At 41.2% G+C, this 25,450-nt stretch overlaps 3 protein-coding genes across 5 annotated transcripts in view; all 3 read right to left on the reverse strand.

Moving 5' to 3' along the window:
* Positions 1-8,340: 8,340 nt before the first annotated feature.
* Positions 8,341-19,246, reverse strand: spag8 (sperm associated antigen 8). Of its 3 annotated transcripts, none has more exons than XM_056432090.1 (7): positions 19,089-19,246; positions 17,874-18,033; positions 16,649-16,694; positions 16,314-16,428; positions 14,395-14,457; positions 13,766-13,878; positions 8,341-8,919 (listed from the first exon to the last, which is right to left on the reverse strand). In XM_056432090.1, the coding sequence occupies exons 1-6, from the start codon at positions 19,155-19,157 to the stop codon at positions 13,768-13,770; spliced, it is 564 nt and encodes a 187-aa protein (XP_056288065.1). In that variant the 5' UTR covers positions 19,158-19,246; the 3' UTR covers positions 8,341-8,919; positions 13,766-13,767. The 3 variants fall into 3 exon arrangements, with proteins under 3 accessions (XP_056288065.1, XP_056288066.1, XP_056288064.1); XM_056432091.1 differs by lacking the exon at positions 8,341-8,919 and adding an exon at positions 9,936-10,525; XM_056432089.1 differs by lacking the exon at positions 8,341-8,919 and having other exon boundaries at positions 12,865-13,878.
* Positions 9,064-9,913, reverse strand: pmchl (pro-melanin-concentrating hormone, like). Its single transcript, XM_056432092.1, has one exon. It carries the CDS (start codon positions 9,883-9,885, stop codon positions 9,457-9,459), a length of 429 nt encoding a protein of 142 aa, XP_056288067.1. The 5' UTR covers positions 9,886-9,913; the 3' UTR covers positions 9,064-9,456.
* Positions 19,247-24,472: 5,226 nt separating the features above from the next.
* The window catches only part of npr2 (natriuretic peptide receptor 2), a 52,921-nt gene continuing 51,943 nt past the window's right edge, over positions 24,473-25,450 (reverse strand). The window contains exon 22 of the mRNA XM_056432081.1: positions 24,473-24,971. Coding sequence (XP_056288056.1) covers positions 24,909-24,971 — 63 coding nt within the window. The 3' untranslated portion in view covers positions 24,473-24,908. The remainder of the gene's footprint in view (positions 24,972-25,450) is intronic.

A 25,450-nucleotide genomic window follows, 5' to 3' on the forward strand; every position in this document is an offset into this window, starting at 1 on the left:
CTCTGCACCCTCTAGCCAGTGTCTCCATTCCTCGAGGGCAGCTTTTACAGCTAACAATTCCTTGTTTCCCACGTCATAATTTCACTCTGCCGTTGTCAACTTCCGCGACAGGTAAGCACATGGATGCATCTTGTTATCTTCTGCAGAACGTTGAGACAGTACTCCTCCAATTCCCTCATTGGAAGCATCCACCTCGACCATAAACTGGCACTGGGGATCTGGAATGGTGACTATGGGAGCTGATGTGAATCTATCTCTGAGAAGTTTGAAAGCAAGATCCGCCTGGGGGGTCCACTTGAAGGGAACCTTAGGAGAAGTCAGAACATGCAGAGGAGCAGCAACAGAACTGAAATTCCTAATAAACTTCCTATAGAAGTTAGCAAAGCCTAGGAACTGCTGAACCTTTTTCCTGGATTCTGGTGTGGGCCACTGGGATACTGCACTGACTTTCGCAGGATCCATTTGGATATGATTAGGTGAGACTATGTATCCTAAGAAAGACACCTCTTCTGTGTGGAACTCGCACTTCTCTGCCTTGACATATAGCTGATTATCCAGTAGTTTCTGCAAAACTTGGCGGACATGGTTAACATGAGATTTAGCGTCTGGGGAGAAAATCAGTATGTCATCCAGATACACAAACCCTGAAATATTCAAGAATTCCCGCAAAACCTCATTCACAAAAGCTTGAAAAACAGCCGGTGCATTGCACAGTCCAAAAGGCATTACCAAGTACTCATAGTGACCATTCTGAGTGTTGAATCCAGTCTTCCACTCATCCCTTGTTTTATTCTAACCAAGTGATATGCATTTCTTAAATCCAACTTGGTGAATATCTTGGCCGTTGAAGCAGTTCAAAAGCAGATGACATGAGTGGCAGAGGATAGCGGTTCTTCACCGTAATGTCATTTAGTGGACTGTAGTCTATGCAAGGTCTCAGAGACCCGTCTTTCTTTCCCACAAAGAATCCGCTCCGGCTGGAGGCGATGAAGGACGGATAATCCCTGATTTGAGTGAAGAGGAGATGTATTCATCCATTGCTGTTCTCTCAGGTCTCGAAATCGAGTAAAGTCTCCCTTGGGAATGGGGGCTCGGTAAGAGATCAATGGGACAGTCAAAATCTCGGTGAGGAGGTAGCGACAAGGCTTTAGACTTGTTAAACGCTTCTTTAAATCATGGTAACAGGAAGGTACCTTGTGTAGATCAGGATAGTCAGGGTGATCTATAATGATCCTACTAGAGTCTGTTGGTGCATTAACAGGTTGCGAGTTTACACCTGCCCTTACAATCCTCTCCCCATTCCTTAACTTTCCTGAAGGCCAGTCTATGTGAGGATTGTGGATCTTCAGCCAAGGAAACCCCAAAATAATCGGGTGCTGAGTCGACTCAAAATATGAAATTGCATGCTCGGTATGGTCCTTATTTATAGTAATCCATATGGGCTCAGTGCAATGGGTAACTGTGAACAACAAGCGGCCGTCTAAGGCACTGGCACTAACAGGATGAGATAGCGGACAGTTTTTATTTTTAGCTGTTTGACTAGGCCCCAGTCTATAAGGCTTTCGTCAGCCCCTGAGTCTATTAACACACCCTGGTCAATGGTCTGATTGTTAATACAAATGTCTACCTGAGTAACAGGTCGAGGAGGGAAGTCTGCGGAAACTTGCTCACCAGCGCCTCCTTTTGACTGGTGAGCACGATCTTTTCCGGGCATGAAGCGAGTTGATGACCCGGCTGGCCGCAGTAGAAACAGCAACCCTCCGTGACGGCGCTGCCTCTCCCCCAGAGAAAGCCTGGTTCTTCCAAGCTGCATGGGTTCACCGGAGTCATTCGGAAGTGTAGTCCTCTGATGGTCCGGTAACATGAGCTGGAAATCCTCCGCTGGCGGCGCGACCCTCCGAGGCGAATTCTGGAAGTTGGGAATAACATCTCGGTTGCGTCGACGCTCCTCTCTCTTTCGAAGACGGTTATCGATCCGGATGGCCACAGCGATGAGGGATTCCAGATCCCGGGGTGTCTCCAGTGGAGCCAGCTGGTCCTTTATCGGTTCCGAAAGTCCTGTCATGAAGGCGTCACGAAGAGTCGGAACATTCCATCCGCTGTCCGCTGCTGCTGTACGAAACTCGATGGCATAATCAACCACCTGACGGTTGAGCTGACGTATTTGAAACAGTCTTCTGCTGGCCTCCGTAGCAGGCGATGAGTGGTCAAAATGCGCCTCATAGTCTCTATGAAATCGGCCAATGAGTAACATAGTTCGGTGTCTCTAGACCATTCTGCAGTAGCCCAGGCTGCAGCTCTTCCCGTTAAATGAGACACAATAAACGCCACTTTACCATGCTCAGATAAAAAGCTGCTGGGTTGTGTTGAAAATGCAGATCACACTGTACCAGAAAGGCTCTGCAATTCGAAGAGTCTCCGGAAAATCTCTCCGGAAGAGCCAGCCGTAACAGGGAGGAAACAGCCTGACCTGGGTCGTCAGCTGGAGTATTGACAGGCAAATTCTCAGCTGTGGATGACGTCACCGGAGGAGCAGTCTGTTGATGAGTGAAAAAATTATTCATTTGGGCAACCAGTTGTTGCATCTGTGTAGATAATTCTTCCTGAACCCCGGCCTGGCGTCCTCTCAGCTCTTGTATTTCCCGGCTGACTTTGTCCAGTTTTTCCTCGTGATGAAAAATCGTCACGCCCTGTACCGACAGAGCGGCGTGAAGCGTTCTTGGGTCGGCTGGGTCCATAATGTGGTCAGTTCGTTCTGTTACGAGCTCAGACACTTAGGAAGTAGGACCCAATTGCACGACCCGGGAGACAGAGATAAAGTATTTGTAAGTACTTTATTTTTCGGTTCTGCAGTGAACAAAATGAAAGCGCTCACGTAGTGAGGGATCAAAAACTTTTCAAGAGCACAACATAACCCGACCTGATCATGGCAAAAGACCAGACGAACTGACAAGGAACACTGGGAGACAGGGGAATTTAAGCACATGGTAACAAGACACAGGTGGGACCAATCAGGGGCGGGGCTGACACTGATGAGCATAGGAGACAGGTGTGATGATAGGTGAAAACAATCAGGAAGCCTGGAATGAGAGAAAGCGAACATAAATGACATGAACCTCTCTAGCATATCTGTCGGTGCACAACAGTTGTTTTTTCTCTCAGTTGCATTCATGAAAAGTGAAAAAATTTGGTATTTAAACTAAAAATGAGAATTCCAAAGCATACAGTATATAACCTTAGATGTTACAAATGAATGAGAGATGATAGTTTAGGTTAAAAGAATAAAAAAGTATGTATTTTAAAGTTAAGGTGCGTTCACTTGCAACGCGGAAAATGAAAGAGCGTATGCCGGAGAGTCTTTCTCTTAAAATTCATAATATGTATTTACAACTCAGCGTAAATGAACATATGAATATATCTAATTGTCCATGACTTTTCCAATATTTTGGGGATATTTTGTCTCTCCAGGACTTTTCCAGGCCTGGAAATAACCATTTTAGAATGCCATGACATCTCCAGGTTGACCGTAGGACCCCTGAACGCCTCACATCTTGCTCATCTTGTCTGCGATCCCCGATTTTAATTTCCTGAGCATTTCTTCCACAGAAAATGCTTCAATTTTGAATATTTCTTGTGAATCACTCAAGAAGCTCATCTTAACCTCCACTCATGAGCTCTCCAGAGTCTTTTGGTCCTAAATGGAATCGTTCCGACTCGCGAAGCAGACGAGCTCTTGCTTTCCGCCCCTTTTAAGCCGGAGACAGTTCCAATGGATAGCTAACCTTTCTCCTGCTGCTCCTCAGCTATTAATAGTTCTATTCTTCCAGAAGAAGCGACAGGCAAGGAAAGCAAGCCTCACAACGGCCCCTCACCAGACACTCCTATACATTTCAATCCCTCCATTAACTGGAGCGACGTGGAGCCGAGCATTTAGGATCATAACGCGTAATTAAAGGGACATTACGCACATTAATTACCTCGAAAAAGGCTTTTTACTGCAGCTATGCAATAATTAGAGGGTTAATGTAAAGTATGGAGACCTTAACTAAAAAATAAAGACCAAATAAAGAAAAGAACAGAAAACAGGGGAAAACTGTTTTTTTTTAAAAAGGTCCAAAAATGAAGTTGGGGATGCTAACACAATATTTTTGGTGAATGAAAGCAACAAAGACACTGAAGAAAACGTTAATTTAACGTGTAATTAAAGGGACATTGCACACAGGAATTACCTCGAAAAAGGCTTTTTGCTGTAGTTATAGAATAATTAAAGGTTTAATGTAAAGTACGGAGACCTTAACTAAAAAATAAAGACAAAATAATGAAAGGAACAGAAAGGGAAAACTGTTTTTTTGTTTTTAAAAAAGGTCAGAAATTAACACAATATTGTTGGTGAATCAAAGCAACAAAGACACTGAAGAAAAGGCTAATTAAACGTGTAATTGAAGGGACATTAAAATACATTAATTACTTTGATAAAGGCTGAAGTTAATCAATGATTAGAGGTTTAATGTAAAGTTTACGTACACATTTTTATCAGTGTAGTTGCTGGCATGGAGACCTTAACTAAGAAATAAAGACAAAATAAAGAAAAGAAAATTAAGTTGGCCATGCTCACACAATATTTTTGGTGAATGAACCTTTTGAGCATTACAGAAGGAACACAGTGAATTGTATTTGATGCGGTTCGACTTTGGAATTGCTGAAAACTATATGTCGCAAACGTATTTAACCGTTAAAGTCATTTTGACTTGTGCAGTTTTGGTATTATTGTAATTATATTTAAATCTGGAAAAAGAAACACATAACAAACAGAAAGAGTATTGAACATATGAACCCAATTCACAGCAATAATCACATTTAATCACAGACATTATTACACCACACTTTATGATGATGAAGCATACCAAGAATCCTGCTTATCGTTACTGGGGTTCTATTTGTTTCACAATTATTGAAATGTGGTTGTATTTGGAAACAGTGAATAATACTCTCCTTATAATATTTTTAGCTCTTGAGAAAGACCTCAAGGTAGTAAGTATTCCAGATTTGTCAGACTGATAACTCATGGGAAGTTAAATTAAAAACCACATGTAAAATGATAACTGATTAAATAAACAGTTGCACAGCTCATGGTTTAACTGTTTCCAGATGTTGCGCTCCACAGTTATCGGTAAAGAGAAACACCTTCCCGTAAAGCACTCATCTGGATCCTGGACTATTATGGGTAAGGAAATCCCCAAAAAGCTCTCCTTTGTAATTTGTCATCATTTTAAAGGGAAAGTCCGATGTATTTAATACAAAGTGCTTCACACAATATGGCAACGAGTTGTAGAGCACGGATGTCAAACAGGCTATTTTCATTTTTTTGGTGTATAGTGTTAATCAGTTTACAAAAGTAAAGAAGAAAACAGCAACATTAAACCCCAAAAAAACAAGAATAAAGAAATAAATAAAAGATAACAACACTGTCTATTGGAAATACTACAGTTCATATCGCATAATTCTGCTTACTCTACATTTGTTTATCTTCCCGGCAATATGACTCATTAATTGCCCTTTGAGATTCATCAGTGGGGGGGGGGGGGGGGGTATTATTCTTTATGATTATAATATTTTTTTGTTTTGCCTTTGTTATTATTCTTATCTTTTCTTTCTTTCCTTACTTTTGTCTTTTTCAGTTTTATTTTCCTGTTTTCTTCTTTGACTGACTAACGCATACACAACTAAATTTAAAAATACTTGTTCTTTGATCTCTTTGTCATATTATGCATTATCATCAATACAGTATATATATATCTATATATATAGATATAGATATATATATATGAATAGATTCATCAGTGTTAGTGAAGTCTAGTGAAGTCGTTTGTCCACAGTAAACCGAAGCTCAGAGTCTTCAGCCCCCACTGTAAGTAAGTAAGTAAGTAAATCTTTATTTGTATAGCACCCTTCACAACACGAATGTACAAAGTGCTTCACATCCTTAAAATAGGTAAGATAAAAATAATAAAATAATGAAATAAAATAATAAAATAAAAAATAAAAATAACATCAAACAGATCATTTACGATTTAAAATCAAAACATAGAACACGCACAGGGAGCAACAATTAAAAGGACCAGACGCTGAAAATGTCTATAAATGTCCAAACGCCTGCCTGAACAAAAGAGTCTTTAAATTACTTTTAAACATGCTCTCGGAGGGCAATGATTTCAGGGCCAGGGGGAGAGCATTCCAGAGCCTTGGGGCTACCGCCCCAAAAGCTCGGTCACCTTTGGATTTAAGTCTGGTCCTGGGTATCTGCAGAAGTTCCTGGGTGGATGACCTCAGAGACCGACTAGAGGAGTGTGGTTGAATGAGATCACAGATATAAGCAGGGGCTTGACCGTGGATGGCTCTGTGGGTGACTACTAAAACTTTAAAATTAATCCTGAGATGCACTGGAAGCCAGTGCAGTGCGGCAAGGATGGGGGTGATTTGGCAAGACCTCCTAGACCTGGTGAGCAGCCTGGCAGCGGCATTTTGGACCAGTTGTAATTTATTGACGGATGATTTATTGAGGCAGGTGAACAATGAGTTACAGTAGTCTAGTCTGGATGAAATAAAGGCATGTACAGACATTTCTAGTTCCGCATGGGATATAATGTGAGGCTCTGATGGACGTGTACCCTGCTGCTCATGGTCCTCAGCAGTGCTGCTGGTTGGCATGGTAACACACTGACATACAGTGTTAGCATGCCGATGATAAACTGGTACAATACCACGCGAACATTCGTTAGCACACAAAGTATAGCTGAGGCTGACCATCAGATATTGTGACCGGCTAATGGTGCTAAAACAAAACTCTGGACCAGGAACGTCTGGACAACTATTCGATGACAACAATGTCAACTAGATGACGTCCCTAAAGGAATACTCAGAGATCACCAAAGGGATTAGGGTCATCCTCTGGGGACCGTGAAGTCTGAACCAAAGTTATATGAGAATCCAGGGAACAGCTGTGGAGTTACGACCATTGCATCTCTGACACAGGCGAACGAACGTCTTGTTCTTCTCCGTTAAGCAAAACCGACGACTCAGGGTTTTCTCTTTCTTTCAGTCGACATCACATGTTCTACATGCCTGTCTTCAGCCTAATTGTTTTCCAACCAGAACCGTACTCCCAAATACCCCAAAAAAAAGGTATGCAGCCGACCCCAGAAAAGGATCCTCCTTTCTGCTGACGGACACTCGGCTCTCATTTTCTATCTGGTGGGGAATGTTCCGCGGTGGTTGACTGCGCCCCGAGACCCAGATGAACCTCACAAGTCCAGATGCCAGACCGCAAACCACTTTGAATCCATTTACATTATCAACTCCCACACAACCAGATCGTCGTTCTGCCTACCGACAGCGCCTTCCTGCACCTTAACACTCTCTTGGTGTCACCTGGGACGGAAACGCTCTCGTCCTGCTAACAGATCAACCCTAACAACTTCCTTATTGGAGGTGAAAATACAACCGTCTCTCAGACCCTCGTTGCTCCATAAACATGCGCAGAAAGAGGTCTGTGTTTGATATGGATCTTTATTACCTTCGCATTGAAAATGCCGGAAGGTTATGTTTTGATCGCCGTGTATTTATTTATTTATTTATTTGTATGCGTGTTATTCTCAAAACTCAAAAAGTATTGAACCGAATCGCATGAAATTTGGTGGGATGATTGTTTATTATCCGGGGACCAGTTGATTAGATTTTGGGATCGATCGGGTCAAAGGTCAAGGGTCATGAACAGGTCACATCTTCTTGAATCACATGGAATTTGGTGGGATGATTGGTTATTATCCGGGGACCATTTGATTAGATTTTGGGATCAATCGGGTCAAATGTCAAGGTCATGGAAAGGTCAACATCTTTTTTTTACCATAGCACGATACATTTTTGTCCAATTGGCATGCAACTAATGCCAAAATGTTCATAATTCAATGCCCAATCTTGTGATATGCGAAGGTATGCGCTCTACCGAGTGCCCGTTCTAGTTATCAGCTGCATTTGGCCACAGCATCTGTAATGAAGCCAAATCATATGTAATTGATGTTTATTGGACATCGGGAAGCTTTCTGGTTGATTGAAAAGCCATTTCCTATCAAGCCCTGCCTCTGCTTCACGAGAGCCGAGACACTTCTGCAGAACTTAGAAAACCTTTGAGCCTGATTCTCTCCTGAGATCTTTTATGGTTGAAGTCCGCCTCTGTTCTGCAGGCCAGAAGTCACGAGTAAGAACGTACCGTCATTTACCAGGAAGCAGGATCTGATGCAACAAACTCGTATTTCAACGAATCTGTCTGTAATTTCATCAGAACTGCTGAAAGGTGGCCCGGTCATAGGTGTTATCAAGGTGCCTCCCTGATGTTTTTTGGGGGGTAATCCAGACCTACAAAGCACCAGGAAGAAGCCGGTTCCTGCAGGAACACATTAAGAAACAGCTTTCTTCCATTATCCCGCGTCTGGTTGTGAGTCTTAAAGAAGTCGTTCAACGTTTTGGCTATTTTGTCAGTGTTGGATGAGAAGTTTCGATTCTCACTTTCGTGTTGGGTGTGGAGGTGATTAGCATAGCTTAGCATTAGGATTGGAACCAGAGGTAAACAGCTCACAACCAGTTCAATCAGGTAAGACCTTGAATAGTGTTAGTAAAGGATGTTTATTGTTTAACATGTGATGCACAATGGTGAAGTCTCAGAGTCTTTGGTGCTTGGACTCTACGGGGAGATTTGTAGTTGAGGGCTGACTGCCCTGCTCAGCAACGAGATAGATCCCCCCGTGGAGTCCAGACCTGGTGGTGGCTGATGAGCTGATGGAATGATGAGTTGAAGCTGATGGATCCTTGAAGACTGGCTGGAGATGGGGTGGTGGAGGGGTGCATGACAGCAACCTGAATGAACTGAAGGTAGAGAGACGGTCATATTTGAGTGAGACAGCAGCGAGACGATTGGCTCGCCATGTCCTCATTTCCCTGCTTATTGGATAGAGTGGACCAGCTGATCTGCGCAGCTGGAGTCATGATTGACGACGGCGAGTAAGTAATGAGTGGGAAATGCTTATCGGACTGAGGGATGAAAGGCTGGTGTGAAGGATATGGTCTTCCTGTCTGAATTTACGCGAAGCTTCATTACCTTTAAAACTCCCACATCGCATCTAATCCATACACACATGGAAAAGTAACAATGGCAATTCTGTTGCATGCTATAACTATCCAACCAGTTCTTCTACGCCATGACTTATGAAGTAGAACTGTAACCCTCATAATCTCAGTGCTAAGAGTCAAGTAGTGAGACAGTGACCAAACATGCACAAGACATACGGCAGAATTCAGTAGTTTTATTGATCAGATCTGCAATAAGTGAAATATAGATACATCAAATGTTTGGGGATTATCTTGCAACTCAGGAAAGGAAGTGGCGGTCGTCCTCAAACAGTCCTAGACCTCCCAGCACGGCCGATACACCCGTCCCACCATGCACCTCATCGGGTCCCTCCTCAGGATGGGGATGTTCAGGTCCCGTCCGGCGTCTCTGTGCTCGATGACCTGGCCGTTGTCGTCGGCTCGCCGTTTGTAGACGGACAGTCCGCCGCGCGGCGCCCCCCCCCGCAGCAGCTCCCTCCACAGGCTCGGGTCGGCGACGACGATCACCCTCGGGCCGCCGCTTTTGCCCGCCGTGGCAACGTCGCCGTTGCCGACGGCGCTTTCGGACGCTTCGTTGCTCAGCAGCGAGGCGTAAGCCTCCTGCTCCAAGGAGCCGCCGCCGCCGCCGTCGTCCGCCTTGCCCATGGGCGACGCCGCGGACAGGGCGTAGCACTCGCACAGCAGTGCCGCGGCGAAGATGGCGGACGTGAGCGACCGTCTCATGGCGAAGGAGCTTGCGAGCGTCGTCTTCCGGGGGGTGTTTGGTTTCTTTCTTTTGCCCGGTGCTCTCCGCGGCGTCGTTCTGGCACAGAGATCGTATCGTCCTCTTTTATAGCATTTTTCGGACGCGCTCGGAATGGCCACGTCGAATCGTTTCTCACCGTCGCTCCCTCTCCCGTCGTGCCCAGGAAATTAGTTAAAAGCATTTTTAAAAAAGGCAGTTGGGACAAGAAGCCCCGCGGTGTTCAAGAGTTTTGTTTTGGAGGAGCGTTGATTAGAAGTCATCTCGGATCACAGACTCCAGACAATGGAACGGTGGGAGATCTTTGAGCCGGCGACGCCAAGAAGGACATGGATCCAAAATGACTGCCTTTTTAAAACAACGAGGAGGGATTACTAACCCGCGGAGCTCTTTGTGCCGTCAGGTAAAGATTAACAATGTTCAATCCGGGGTATCTTTTTGGATTAGCGCAGCAGAAGAAAGACAGAAGCAAGAAGAAGCTTCCGGAAGTGTTCCGTGTGTTCGTGGCAGCGTCTCCTCGTCGACGTGTCAAAGTTAGGAAAAGTTTCCAGGTGAAATTTTGAGTCGACCTTGTCCCGAGGCCCCAGAGGCGGCGGGAGTCGATCCGATCTCCCTCTGGACCTGCAGAGTAATCACAATCCTACCTATAATTACCGTTGCCAGATGGGTGCTGCGGGAGCTTTGCACACCTGGGCTGAGCGTGAATATCCGCGTGTAATGAGTTGTGATGTAATTCACGCAGGTGGCATTTCGAGTCAGATCCAACGTGGAGACAATTTAATTCGTGGTTCGGATCGTTGGATCCTCCGGAGAAGTTTGAAGGAGAAGGATAACAAGCTCGTGACACTATAGTCAGGCGGAGAAAATATTTTTACTGACATGATTTTTGCAGCACGTTATAAAACTCTGACGGCCAGACATATATAGTTGATGTCATGAACTCGTTAAGTTTTATTTGTAGTCTTGGTATTGTGCAGCTGGGCAGCTCAGATGGGAAGTGAAAGCCGTGTCTGTGGTTTCTAAAGAGTCTGGCTTTACAGAATCATCTACACCCCGTTTTTATCACCGTCTCCTGTGGTGTCCGGGAGACGGACGGTTTTGTTTAAATCTTATCTTTTCATTCCTGGACGTTGGCATGTGGACAGGCGGTGCTACGCAGGAGGTGTTAATAGCTTGTTGATGGTTTTTTGGATGGGAACCATATGGATTTGAAATAGAGGTGTTTTTTAGGAATGAACTAAATATTTTCTTTCCCTAAAAGATGATGTTTTGACAACACTTCAAGTTCCCATGTTAAACTTGCCAGTAACAGGACCAATTAAAAATATCACCTGTCAGATAAAACATAAACAGTATCGTATACGTTTCTCATTAACACGCTTTAATGTAAAACTAGAAAAAAATAGTTTTTTCACCCCATTTACATTATATTTTGAAGTTTTTGAGTAGGTTGAGGTCAGGGGTAGATCGGATGAGGCGAGGCAAATTAATTGAGTTATTGTTGTTATTGTAAACAGTGTCCAGGCTTCTAAAAAAACATAAATACCAATGTTATGGATGGGGGGCAAAGCAAAAAGGCAGAAGGCTGAAACATGGAGATGAGTAGAGGCGTGTTTGGGGATCAGTTTTCAGTTCAAAGTCAAATCAACAATGGCTGCAGCTAAAAGACGAAACAGGAATCCTGATCCCGGTGCTGATGTTTCACGCTTCATACACACCTCCCCTCCTAATGGTGTGTTTCAACCAGAGTGGGACATTGACATATTTTTTTAGGGGGCAATTTGTTCCCCACTGACTGAAATCCAGGGGTATTTAAAAATAAATTGGGGGCACTTTTTAAAATTTATGAAATAACATTTAATCTTTGTACTTATTTAGGCTTTCAGTATATGAGCAATTGTCATACAAATTGTAATAATAAGACTATTAGACAGTAGCCTACAGATTAAAAGTGTTTTCTGAGATTTTTTTGAACAGAAAACAAACATCAATCATATTTAATTGTATTATTATTTCTTTGTGGTTATTTATTGTTATTACATTTTTTTAACAACTATGAGTTATTTATTAGTTTTTTTCTGAAACAATAATATTTATGAATTTTTGTGTGTACTTACCTAGTACAGGCAACACAGATAGGACACACACAAGAACAAAAACTAAACGCTATTTAATTATCATAATTATTAGAGGACATTCTGGGGGCATGTTTTGCCTCTCCTAGCGATATCAGGGTCAATATTATATTTCTTAGGGGCAGTTTTCCCCTCTGCCCTCGTGTATTTCTGGTTTCAACACAATGCAACACAAATTCCGATGCCGTGTGGTTGAGGGTGGAATAGTTTTAGAGAACCTGTATAATAATAAATGTTTCTATCCAAAGTTTTCTCGATGCCGACCGACTGAATCCCACTTTTTGACACCTGTTTAAAAACAAAGCCTATTAATACGACAGCCAAATAATTTCCCTTTGCATTCCTGAAAAAACCGAGACGAGCAAAAGCAAAGAACATTTCTGCTGCTCTGCCGTCGCCCACTGTGTGCTTCGTCGTATATATATATATATATATATATATATATATATATATAAATATATTACGGAAGTATTTCATACTTGTTCCTCCATTATCTGAGATGTGACCTTTGAATAGCAGTATCCCAATAGTTCTTCAAAAATCCTATAAAGGTGTCTCACAGAACCTTCAAAACATGGTTCTTTAAGGCACCATTTCTGGTTCCACAAAGAACCTTTCAAACCAGGGTTCTTTAGAGAACAATTTCCTTAAAAAGTTCTTCAAAGAACCTATAAAGGTGTCTCAAAGAACCTTAAAACATGGTTCTCTAAGGCACCATTTCTGGTTTTACAAAGAACCTTTCAAACCAGGGTTCTTTAAACAACAATTTTCTTAAAGAGTTCTTAAAATAACCTATAAAGGTGTCTCAAACGAAAAAATGGTTCTTCAGTAGGTGATGGTTCTTCGGAGAACCACAAAACCTTTTAAAGAACCCTTGAAGAACCTTTTCTGTGTGTCGTAGCGAGTACGCTGCATTAAAACCACTCTGACAAGAACAATTCTCCTGGATGAGATCGATCAACGTATTCCTTCAAGCGTATAATCTCTGTGTCTGAATAATTTTTTTGGGGGACAGTCCCTCACTCTTTGTTGTCAGGCCGAAACAAAATGACGCTCTCATGTGAACACAAGAGTTGGTATCGGGGGGGGGTCAGGATGTGAGTGCAGGGGAAGATGAAAGAGAAGAGACGGTCTGATGCTACCTCTCAGTGTGATTCGGCCAAAACACTGAGCATCAAATACATTTTCCAAAAGTGGGCACAGAGACACAGATGCGTGGTCTCCAACTGAGAAGAAGAGGTCGTCAATGCGGATGCTGGTCGCCATGGAGACGGTTATCAACATGTAATCACAAGGCGGTACATAAATAGCAACATCTGTGCTCCTCGTCTGCCGGAGACCGAGGGAGTGAGAGACGCTCTCCCAACGGAGGGGGGGAATAATGAACTACATGTACGAGGGAAAAATGGGGAAAATGTGATCCGCGTCCAGCTCCGGGAATAAATATTGAGCTATTTGTGGTGTAGAAATAGAGGGACTTATAGTCTATGTTGCTGAGAAGCTACTTTCTGAATCAGCTTCCAGTTTTTCCAGGATCATCAAAGAGTAAAAAATATCGTTAACCGAGCTGCAACTTTAATCCTGATCCAACGAAGGCAGCGGCCACGATTCCCATTTTTAATAGACATCTTCATGTCAATGTAAACTGTACTTTATGTTTGCCCTTTGAAGTGGATTACCACTTTAATATCAACTGGTGATGAAGTGATGCGCTACTCCGACGTACTCTCAGTTATCAGGCGGGAGCTCCTCCGTCTCGTCCAGCCGCTCGCCGATCGGCGTGCTGAACAGCGCCGACTTCCTGAAAGACGCCTTCGGGTTCTGCACGCCCGTCACGCCCTGGGACACGAAACAACCACAGCGTCGTCAAAACGGGATCAATCACGAAATCCTAAATCTCACCGCACGTGTGTCGAGAATGAGGAACCTGACATGCGGGATGTTTATTGTCATTGTAAAAAAACAGTCGGTACAGCAGCGACAGGTAAAAAACATGTATACAAACATTAAGACAGGACATTTCTAATTTAAAATAAGACGTTGAAAAATAAATACAATTAATAAAGGAGGACACAGAGCAGGAGGGGGGGATATTATTATCCCCCCTTAAACCTAGGTGGATGTGTGCAACTCTTCTGACATTATATGGTGCCATAAGTGACTGTATGGTATTTGTTAATTTAAAAAAAACTAAACATCAAAGAGAAAACTACTCTGAAATACAGTATATCATTTATTCACGTGAATAAATCACTGAAAACAAACAGAATATATTGGATGTATAATTAATACAACGGCAAATAAAACTGTAATACATGCCGCCCGATGTTTAACAAGTGAAAGTCTCTCACACACCTGGACCCGCTGGCGGTTTTCACTCCAGAATGTGACGGCCTGGTCACTTTTATAATCGTGAACCTTGATATGAGACGACAAGAAAACATCGTGAGCTCACACATGACACGCCATTTATTCTCCATTATCTGAGATGTGACCTTTGAATAGGAGAATCCCAAGAGTTCTCCAGAGAACCAATAGAGGTGCCTCAAAGAACCTTCAAGACGTGGTTCTTTAAGGCACCATTTCTGGTTCCATAAAGAACCTTTCAATCCAGGGTTCTCTAAATAACCATTTACTTTAATAGTTCTTCAAAGAACCTCTAAAGGGGTCTCAAAGAACCCTCAAAACGTGGTTCTTTAAGGCAGAGGTTCACATTAGTGAAGCTGTAACCAGATAATATTTTGGCCTTTTTAAGCCATAAATAGTTTTAAACAACAGATGGATGATCAACAGTGTTTTTGATTTGTGTTTCCACCAACCGGAGACATGTGATTGTGTCAGACTTTTGGAGTTATCGTGATATGGAGGGTCGGCTGATGTTGTGAAAATGATGTCAAGGACAATTTTGTTCTGCCGTTCTCTTCCTACTTTTACAGGCTTGTTTATGTTTGTTTGTTTGTTTGTGTTGTCTGTGGCCTTTCTATGTGTCTTTGTCATCAGTTTCCTTTTGTTAATAACAATACATTGATCCCAAAGGATGAGAGGAAGAAATGAGAAGACAAAGAGAACAGGAACAATTGTCATTTGTATGTTTTTTTGAGACACAAACAACAACAACTACAGCTATGTGTGTACAAAACACAGCCGTATCTGCAAATGGAAATATAGCTGTTTGGGGTAAATATAAACAAGCTGCACAGACATAGCAACGGACAAATAAATGTAAGCAAATTCAAGCCAGGCAGAAAATGTCTCAGCTCTCAGTCCAAATACGCTTCTGAAGATCAGGAAGAACCCTTCAGGTTTAACTCAGGTTTTTACGATCGCGTAGCTTCTTCACTTTGAACCTGGTTTAATCACCTTGGGAACAGGTGGGGTTAGCTCGGGAAGCTAACCTGAGCCGCTGACTGCAATCGACGTGTACGGAGGGACTCCTTTCCATGAATGTGTTTATAACTGCATTGAAAGAGGAGTCGACTGAGCCGGGCGATAACCCGCTTCAGGTTGTCCAGGGTCACCAGCGGGTTGAGCTGAGTGAACTCTAATAAAGCCAGACTAAGTTGAACCTGTGTGGGGACGCAGGTCACCTGAATAACCTCATTTTAGAACTCAAGCCCAGTGTGCAGCCGGTTTCTTCAGTTATGCTACGAATGAGTCTGTAAAGCAACAGCAGCATTACAATATGATGCATGGTGTGTGTCTATGATTATGACCGTTGGAAGAAGGATCAGTGATAATCAGCTGCTCTCTTGTCCAACTGGCTTGTGAATTGAAACAGGCGCAGCTCGTTATATGCAAAGTAGATGAAAACACATGGTGATAAAAACAACAGCGGATAAATCATCCAAATTAAAAATTGCTTTAGATTCAACAGAGGAGCTTTGAGCTTTGCGTACACACTTTTTACCTTCACATTGAAAATGCGGGAGGTTATGTTTTGATCGCCGTGTATTTATTTATTTATTTATTTGTATGCGTGTTACTCGCATAACTAAAAAAGTATTAAACCTAATCGCATGAAATTTGGTGGGATGATTGGTTATTATCCGGGGACCATTTGATTAGATTTTGGGATTGATCGGGTCAAAGGTCACGGTCAAGGTCATGAAAAGGTCAAAATCGTCTTTTTACCATAGTGCGGTCAATTTCTATCCAATTGGCATGCAACTAATGCCAAAATGTTCATAATTCAATGCCCAATCTTGTGATACACGAAGGTATGCGCTCTACCGAGTGCCCGTTCTAGTTTCAGATGTACGAGTGCAGACACTTACTTGTGTTGTCTCGGGGGCGAGGGGCACGAATCCCTCGACACCGAAGTCTTTCTGGGTCGTGGAGCAGAAGTCGGTTTCGGGACTCGGCGGGTTCAGCTCAGCGTGGATCTTCTCTCTGTGAAAACAAGCAGACGTCAGCCTCAGTATTTGAAGAACAAAGTCATATAGAGTGACTTCCTAACATCATTAGAAGAAAGACCGGTTAAAACAAGCCCAGACGTGTACATATTACATCACTTTCCCCCCCGACGTGTTCCCCTGAAGACGCATGGTCGGGTTCTCCTGTACAAGAACCGCTCGCAGAAATAACGCATTCAGTTTCACGCGTGGTTTACCTTATCGTGTCGGCCAATTGTTTTTCCAGAAGCTCGCCTCGGACGCCTGGGAGATATAAGAAGAGAGGAAGATGCTAAGCAAAACATCGGGTGAGAGATATATTAAACAGGTCATACGACTCTAAAAGGCATGTGCATCTCTGTCTGTGGGGTCAAACAGTGGAATATTTGAACTGATGACATCAAAGAAAGTAAAAATCTGGTGATATTCAAGAAAAATATTAAGATTAACGGTTAATGAGGACAAGTTTTTTGTTTTATGTAAATATGTATGTGTGTGTATATATTTGTGTGTATGTGTATGTATGTGTATGTGTGTATTTATGTATGTGTGTGTGTGTATGTATGTGTGTATTTAAGTATGTGTGTATATGTATGTATGTGTGTGTATATGTATGTATGTGTGTGTATATGTATGTATGTGTGTGTGTATGTATGTATGTGTGTGTGTATATGTATGTATGTGTGTGAATATGTATGTATGTGTGTGAATATGTATGTATGTGTATGTATATGTATATGTACATGTGTATATGTATATATGTGTGTGTGTATATGTATGTATGTGTGTGAATATGTATGTGTGTGTGAATATGTATGTATGTGTGTGAATATGTATGTATGTGTGTGAATATGTATGTATGTGTGTATATATGTATGTATGTGTGTATATGTATGTATGTGTATATATGTATGTGTGTGTGTATATGTATGTATGTGTGTGTGAATATGTATGTATGTGTGTGTGTATATGTATATATGTGTGTGTGAATATGTATGTGTGTGTATGTGTGTATTTATGTATGTGTGTGTATATGTATGTATGTGTGTATATGTATGTATGTGTGTGTGAATATGTATGTGTATGTATATGTAGGTACATGTGTATATGTATATATGTTTATGTATATATATAGGTATATGTATATAGTTCTCTGAAATAAGTTTTTTCGTGGAATCATAGGTTAGGGCGCTTATAAGCTCGGTAGCTTCAGCCTCGACCCTTTCGGTCAGCCACTTTCTTCTTTTGCTGAATTTTGATTTTTGTATATTTTGCTGATCAAAATAAACTAAACTAAACTAAATAAAAACAAAAGGTAAAAGTGTAATCTGGAGCTCTATAAGAACTGAATAAGAAGTGTTCTACTCTTCTACGATGCGTGGCCTCGTCTATGCCGTAGCGGTCGGTTCCTCCCGGGGATGCTGAAAGACAAGAGACACGTACCCCGCAGCCTCACCCCTGGACTTTTCGGAGTGACGTAAGTTGCTTTCAGCGTGGTGACACGTTCCATTTTAGACTCCCAGTCCGTCGTGAGAATCCCTCTGTGTCCGTACTTCCGAATTTGTGATCTCGTCTCCGGAGTGTCAAGAGCGGCGACGGCCCTCTGGTGTTCAGATGGAGGCCGTGGGGAAAATGTGGGATGTATGGAAAGGAGAATTAGGACATTTTGCTTCTTTAGAACACAACACAAAAAGGACGGCACATTTTCAGGTGGATAACAAATAACTGCATCATCCTGAGGCCAGAGACCGTGTGTCCGGTAGCTTCCATGAACTTCACTCTATTTGTGTCTTTATTATGAATGGCATAGATGTCAGAATATAGTCATCAACATCTGAAAAGGATAGCATACCAATGACAGACATGATCCTTGAATTCTACATGCGCCTCTCTCCCCTCTTCTTTCCTATCTTTTTCGACACCATTAACTGTCCAATTAAAACATAAAATGCAAATATATATTTATATATATGTGCCAACTAAAGTGTTCATTTACATATCTCCCGAGAATAAAGAATAAGCCTCATTTCATAATTCATCTTTGTATTTAATAGCATACTTAGCTGTTTCCATTGTGAAGCTACAATAGGGTTGTTAAACCATTACACAGGGAAGACAATGGAAACATGTTGCAATTTAGAGCAATAACACAATAAATACAACCTTTGCAAAGGACGGCGGTTTGCAATCAAAGATACTGTGTCTTGCTTTGTTTTGTGAAAGAAAGACATCTTGATTTTGTGCCAAACTATTTTTAAGATGAGTTGTTTTGCATTATATAAAGAACAAAAACTATCTGTAATGGTGACAGGTGTTGCTGACACTTTTTCTTTTTACATTTAGACATGTTTGGCAGGTGCTAATTTCACTCCCTGGTATAAAAAAAAGAAGAAACAAACAAAACGTCGGCTGTGGAGGAAAGCTAGCTTACACCTTTCAAAGAGCCACACACAGGTGCAACTAATTATACCTGTCATGACTCGTGCCAATACCAGCACGTTGCTTTACAAGTCTCCATGATGTACACAACATAACGTCGTCATACGACTGAACGTAAAAAACTTAAATAAATGTTAATTTAGAAGTTCCAGTCCGGAAGTGACGTGTGGCTGCTAGCTTAGCCTAGCTAACAGTTGCGAGGCTACACTCTAAACTCACCTCTTCCGCCCAGTTGTGTAACATGCAACCGCCGACTCGACCGGGCGCAGTGTTCGGCTGTTCGGCCATTGCAGCACCGAGATGACTACCACTGTATTATAACTATGACTGTATTATAACTATAACTGTGTTATAACTATGTGGTATGATACCTCTCGTCCTCCTCTTGAGTTAACGGTAGGTGACTGTTGAGGGGAACCGTCGCCATGACAACGGAGCTAAACTTCTCCATCGAACGCTCTCGTCCAATCCGGAAGCTCCATTCCAGCCGAATGAAACGCCCTTCTTTGGCAATAATACAGAATATTACCATCATATGTATATATATATATATATATATATATATATATATATATATATATATATATATATGGTAATATTATTACTTTAATTATTATTATTATATTATATATACTGTATATAATATTGTATATTATATTATATTTATATATATATAATATATATATTATTAATATTATTATATATTATATATATATATATATATATATTATCTATATATAATACTATATACTTAGAGTATACACACAAAGTGTTGGCTTGAAACCTGACAACGTTATGCTGGTCAACCACGAAGGTGAACCCTTCAAGGTGAAACTAATTGTAACAGACTAGATGATATGTCCCTTCGGGGTTGCCGTAGAGAGGAAAGGTAACAGGATTTGGGGGGAACAAATAAATATAGAGAGAAACTGTGGGCTGAACGACATGTCTAATCTCTATAGTCTCCGTTTGTTACACTGGTATTTGGTTAAATTAAATATTCTATGGCCTTTTTTAATTTTCTTATGCTTATCGCACCATCTTTTACTGTGAAACTGTTGAAATGTTTTTGGCCCTTGTTATTGCAAAATGTGTTTTAATTGATTATTGTACTGCACTTTGTGATGAGTGCAAAATAATTAAACTTTACTTACTAACAACCCAATGAGAACTGTTGGCCATCTACTCGGTCAGAGGAAGCTATAATATTGATTTTTAAAAGAAACATTAGTTTTATTTCCAGGTTCAACGTATTTGGGGTTTCTAACATGTTTCTAAGCTTTATTGTTAAAAATACGCTTTATTTTTCTCATACTGACAAAAACGGCTGAGGATCCGGTAGAACAACTAATAGCTTAAGTTTTATTTTGGCACAGAAGTTGCACTAAATAATTATAAGTGCATGTAATGTCCCTATTGGAGTTAGAGTATATGTGGTGGTACTTTACTTTTCCATTTGTGGAGCTCACTTAGAGATTGATTGGCAGTGGTGGAATGTGACTGTTTACCATAGTACTATACTTAAAGTGAAGTACACTGGTTTTGTGTACATTGGTGTAATATATACGGTGAATTAGATTCAAGATTCAAGATTCAAGATGTTTTATTTGTCACATAGTGAAATAAGTGGCAATGCTCAGCACTATTTACAAATAAAAACAACACAATATTTACGTGTGTGTGTGTGTGTGTGTGCCTAAGAGGGGCAGTTGTGTGGGTCTATGTGGGGTCCTGGTGAGGTCGGAGTTCACAATCCTGATGGCCTGAGCTCAGTCTCTCTGTTCTTGCAGCGTGACTCTGAAACAGTCTGTTGTTGGGGTGGTGAGGATCCTTCATGATCCTGCCTGGTTCTGCACCTCCTGGTGTACAAGTCCTGCACCAGGCTGTGATGCTTCCTGTCAGGAGTAGAAGGACTGAAGGATCCTCTGGAAACTTTAAATTTCCTCAGCTGCCTGAGGTGGTAGCTGCCTTGCCTTTCTGTCTGTGTTTGGTGATGTGGACTCACCCTCTCCACAGTAGTCCCTAATCCCCAGTGGTGAGTTTGTTGAGTCCACAATCAGCTCCTTAGTTTTGGTGACATTCATGATGAGGCTGTTGTGACAGATCAGCAACTTCTCAGGCCCACCACCTGTCATCCGCAAACTTGATGATGGTGCTGAACCTGGCCACACAGTCATGTGTGTACAGGGAGTACAGTAGGGGCTGAGGCGCACCTGGGGGATCCTGTGTTCAGGGTGAGGGATTTGCCTGACCACCTGTGGCCTGGCGGTCAGGAAGTCCAGGATCCAAGCACACAGGGGTGTTCAGTCCCAGCTCAATCAGCTTGGCCAGTCTGGAGGGACTATGGTGTTGAAAGCTGAACTATAATCAACAGTCTGACATAGCCCCCTCTGGCTGTCCAGATGAGAGAGTGTGGTGTGCAGTACCTGGGAGACAGCATCATCCGTGGATCTGTTTGGGCGATAAGCAAACTGGGTCCATGGGAGGAAGGCGCAGATGTAGTCCTTTATCAGCCTCAAGCATTTCATGACCACCGGTGAGGGCCACGGTCGGTAGTCATTCATACATGCTTGAGAAGCATTCTTGGGCACAGAATAGTGGATCTCTTGAAGCAGGCGGGGAGAATATTGTGGTGAACACTGGAGCTAGCTGGTTCCATCTGGACCTGCAGCCTGGTGTTCACCCCAGAGCCCTCCTCACACTGTGCGGTCACAGAGTGTGTGTTCATCCCCAGCGGTAGAACTCACGCCTCAAACCGTGCATAAAATGAGTTCAGGTCGTCCGCTAGGGATGCGTCGGCACTCACCCATGTTGCGGATACAAGACACTGGAACTGGATTGATCCTGTAGCTCTGATTGGTCATCCTTTGTTTATACTCCGGAAGCAGAAAAATGGCAGACAGCCTTGTAGCCTCTCTTGAATCCACCACAGGATGCCGACATCATGTAGGTCCGAGCTGTGGTGATGACCGAGCTGAACTCCCGGGGAAGGTAGAATGGACGGCATGAGATCGGCAGCTGTTGTTGACAGAACTTCAGCGTAAAAAATAAAATAGACGTTACATATAGTTTCCTCATGACTTAAGCCACTTCCATTTGCTAATGACACTGTGAGTGCAGCGGAAAGCACAAAAAAAGAAAAGAAAGCGACTAAAGTTATGGCTCCATCCGTTTTAATCATTCAGCTATAGTTTAACTTTTAAAATCATGAAAGCCTATCGCTTGATTATAACGTCTAATAACAGCGAATTCAAATGTCTATTTTTGGGGAGTTGTTCCTGATCCGATGTGAGGTCAAAGGTCAGGGATGTCATATGTGTACAGATTCTAAAGCCCTCTGAGGATGATTAGTAATTTGTGATATTGAGCTATACAAAATAAACTGAAATGAATTGAAGGGAAATAAAATCTATCATTCTTTTGCCAGATCCACATAGCTGCATTATTCACCTCCAAAGCAGCACATCTTCAACGAGGAGCCGAAGTGCAGCAGCTCTCGTTACACCGGCATCTCATTCGCTGCCGAAGCGAGGAACAACAACATCAGTCAAGAAAAAAAAGAAAAAAAAGATGTTTATTCGCTTGGTAACCTCCCTGACTCACTCGTTCTTTGAAGAATCACATTCCCTTTATTCATATCGGTGCAAACCTGCGCTAAATATAACACTCGGTGCTTGTTACCGTGGTTATGAGACACCAAACTAAAGTCTGTTGCTGAGAAACAGCGGAGGAGTATTTCCACTGGATAGACTGTCCAACTGTGCTGCGTCGACCCACACGGGCCAGAGGTGTCCACCCATTATGTTAGAGGGACCCGCGGTTCTGTTTGCTGTACACGCCACAGAGACAATTATCTGTTCCATCAACATAACTACAGCATATATATATATATATTTATATATACAGGACTGTCTCAGAAAATTAGAATATTGTGATAAAGTTCTTTATTTTCTGTAATGCAATTAAAAAAACAAAAATGTCATGCATTCTGGATTCATTACAAATCAACTGAAATATTGCAAGCCTTTTATTCTTTTAATATTGCTGATTATGGCTTACAGCTTAAGAAAACTCTAAAATCCTATCTCATAAAATGTGAATATTTCCTCAGACCAAGTTAAAAAAAAGATTTATAACAGCAAAACAAAATCAAACATTTGAAAATGTGTTTCCAGGTGTTTCGAGTTAATTAGACGATTCAAGTGATTTGTTTAATACCCTACTAGTATACTTTTTCATGATATTCTAATATTTAGAAATAGGATATTTGAGTTTTCTTAAGCTGTAAGCCATAATCAGCAATATTAAAAGAATAAAAGGCTTGCAATATTTCAGTTGATTTGTAATGAATCCAGAATGCATGACATTTTTGTTTTTTTAATTGCATTACAGAAAATAAAGAACTTTATCACAATATTCTAATTTTCTGAGACAGTCCTGTATATATAAATAAATAAATATTTATACATATAGAAATATATATATTTATATACATATATTTATATATGTATATATATACATATATATATATATGTATATAAATATATAAATATATTTATATATATAAATATATATATATATAAATAAATATATGTATATATATATATATATATATATACAGGACTGTCACAGAAAATTAGAATATTGTGATGAAGTTTTTTATTTTTTGTAATGCAAAAAAAAAAAAAAAAAAATATCATGCATTCTGGATTCATTAAATCAACTGCGAAGCCTATTTCCTTTTATTTTATTTTTGATTTATGACTAGCTTACAAAGCTTAAAAAAATCTCTAATATCTAGAATATAATGAAAATAAAAGTAAAGTTAAATATACTAGTAGGGTGATAAACAAATCACATGAATTGTCTAATTAACTCCTGACTGCACCTGGTTTCCTGAGCCTTGACAAACACTCAGCTTTTTTTTTTATTTTTTTTACTTGGTCTGAATTAAAATATTAATTTTTATGAGATAGGATTTTTAGGTTAAGCCAGCTAATCCATAATAAAAAGAATAAAGAATACTTGCAATATTTCATTGCATTTATAAATAATTAATGCTGAATGAGACACATTTTTATTTTAATTGCCTGTATATAGCGGACCCCAGCCAGACTGGAGTGAAGCGTACTGATGTTTCCAGAATTGCTTTTATTTACGTTCAACCTTGTTGACGAACATACATTTCAGAGTTTCTCCTTCATTTAGTTAATTTCCAGAAATCACAGTAATGGAACAAATAAAACAGAAATGAGCTCTTACGAGTGTAAATATTAATTAGATGACATTCATATATACACATGGATATTAATGTGTCCACATCAGCTTGCACTTAATTAGGCGGCACACACTCAATGCTCAGCTTCCTCCGTGGCTGGGAATGACATAATATATATATAAATATAAATAATACAGCCTCTGGATCAGATAAACCGGGGAGTTAATTGCAAGAGGCCGGAGCTCAGAGGATGTTGAACTCACTCGGGCTCTTCTCCTTCCTCGTGTTTCAGCTTTTCTGTGGATGTAGATATCAATAAGTAACCAGACTCCTCAGACCAGGAGCATAAAAATACCGCCCGCACCATAAATAATGTAAGAAAAAGAGTGTTTGACTCAGTTTATTCAACAAAATATCTTACAGTATCTTGGATATACATATATACATATGATCTTGTACTGTGTAACACGGTTTTATGAGCTCCTGCAGTGACGTCGCTTGTAAGGAAAATATTATTACATCATTAACTCCCAAAAACACACTATACAAATTCTTAATATAGAAAGCACACAACAGAAACCAGAACGTGTCAGTGAGAAGCGCTCGGGACGGACAAAGTTCATACAAAAGAAACAAAGAAACAACTTTTACAATATTTTTCTTTCTTTTTGAAGTTACAATATCCAGGTAATAAATACACCTGGAGTCTCCTCTGTTCTTTGTGTCCTACGGGCGTCCTTCTCTTTTTCCTCTGCGTGGAAATCCCCGATCAGGACTTATTCTAGAACAAATGGAGAAGCGGCTCAGCTCGCCGTCGCCTCTCAGATAACGTACGCTTCCTTCTTCTCCCCGAGAAGCCAATAGGTTCTCATTTTGCCTTTGCCCTGGAAAAAATAAAACACACACACACACACACAGAAATCAAGAAGGTCATCAATGGGGATGAAGCGATATCCTGGCCTTCGGTTATCGGTGACCCTGTTGAACCCTGACGGTTGTCTCGTTACCATCTCAGCCAGAGGCTGTGTGTGTGTGTGTGTGTGTATGTGTGCGTGTGTGTGTTGTCCTGGAGACACCTACTGTAGCACACACAGACAAATAAAGGTTTTTAAATGGTTCTTTAAAAAGGCTTTGTGGTTCTACGAAGAACCATCCCCTACTGAAGAACCATTTTTAGTTTGAGACACCTTTATAGGTTTCTTGAATAACTTTTTAAGGAAATGGTTCTTTAGAGAACCCTGGTTTGAAAGGTTCTCTGTGGAACCAGAAATGGTGCCTTAGAGAACCATGTTTTGAAGGTTCTTTGAGACACCTTTGTAGGGTTTTTAAAGAGCCCTGGTTTGAAAGTATCCTTGTGGAACCA

Source organism: Pseudoliparis swirei, chromosome 15 (genome assembly GCF_029220125.1).
Source record: "Pseudoliparis swirei isolate HS2019 ecotype Mariana Trench chromosome 15, NWPU_hadal_v1, whole genome shotgun sequence".
Taxonomy (NCBI): Eukaryota; Metazoa; Chordata; class Actinopteri; order Perciformes; family Liparidae; genus Pseudoliparis; species Pseudoliparis swirei.

What these genes read in the sequence shown, in the direction of transcription:
- pmchl (XM_056432092.1), bottom strand. Translation starts at nt 9,885, where the DNA reads ATGAGACGGTCGCTCACGTCCGCCATCTTCGCCGCGGCACTGCTGTGC.
- spag8 (XM_056432090.1), bottom strand. Translation starts at nt 19,157, where the DNA reads ATGGCCGAACAGCCGAACACTGCGCCCGGTCGAGTCGGCGGTTGCATG. An exon ending in CAATTGGCCGACACGATAAG is followed by an intron (nt 16,429 to 16,648) that starts GTAAACCACGCG and finishes TTGTTTTCACAG; the next exon opens with AGAGAAGATCCACGCTGAGC. An exon ending in TCGCCCCCGAGACAACACAA is followed by an intron (nt 14,458 to 16,313) that starts GTAAGTGTCTGC and finishes TCTCATATCAAG; the next exon opens with GTTCACGATTATAAAAGTGA.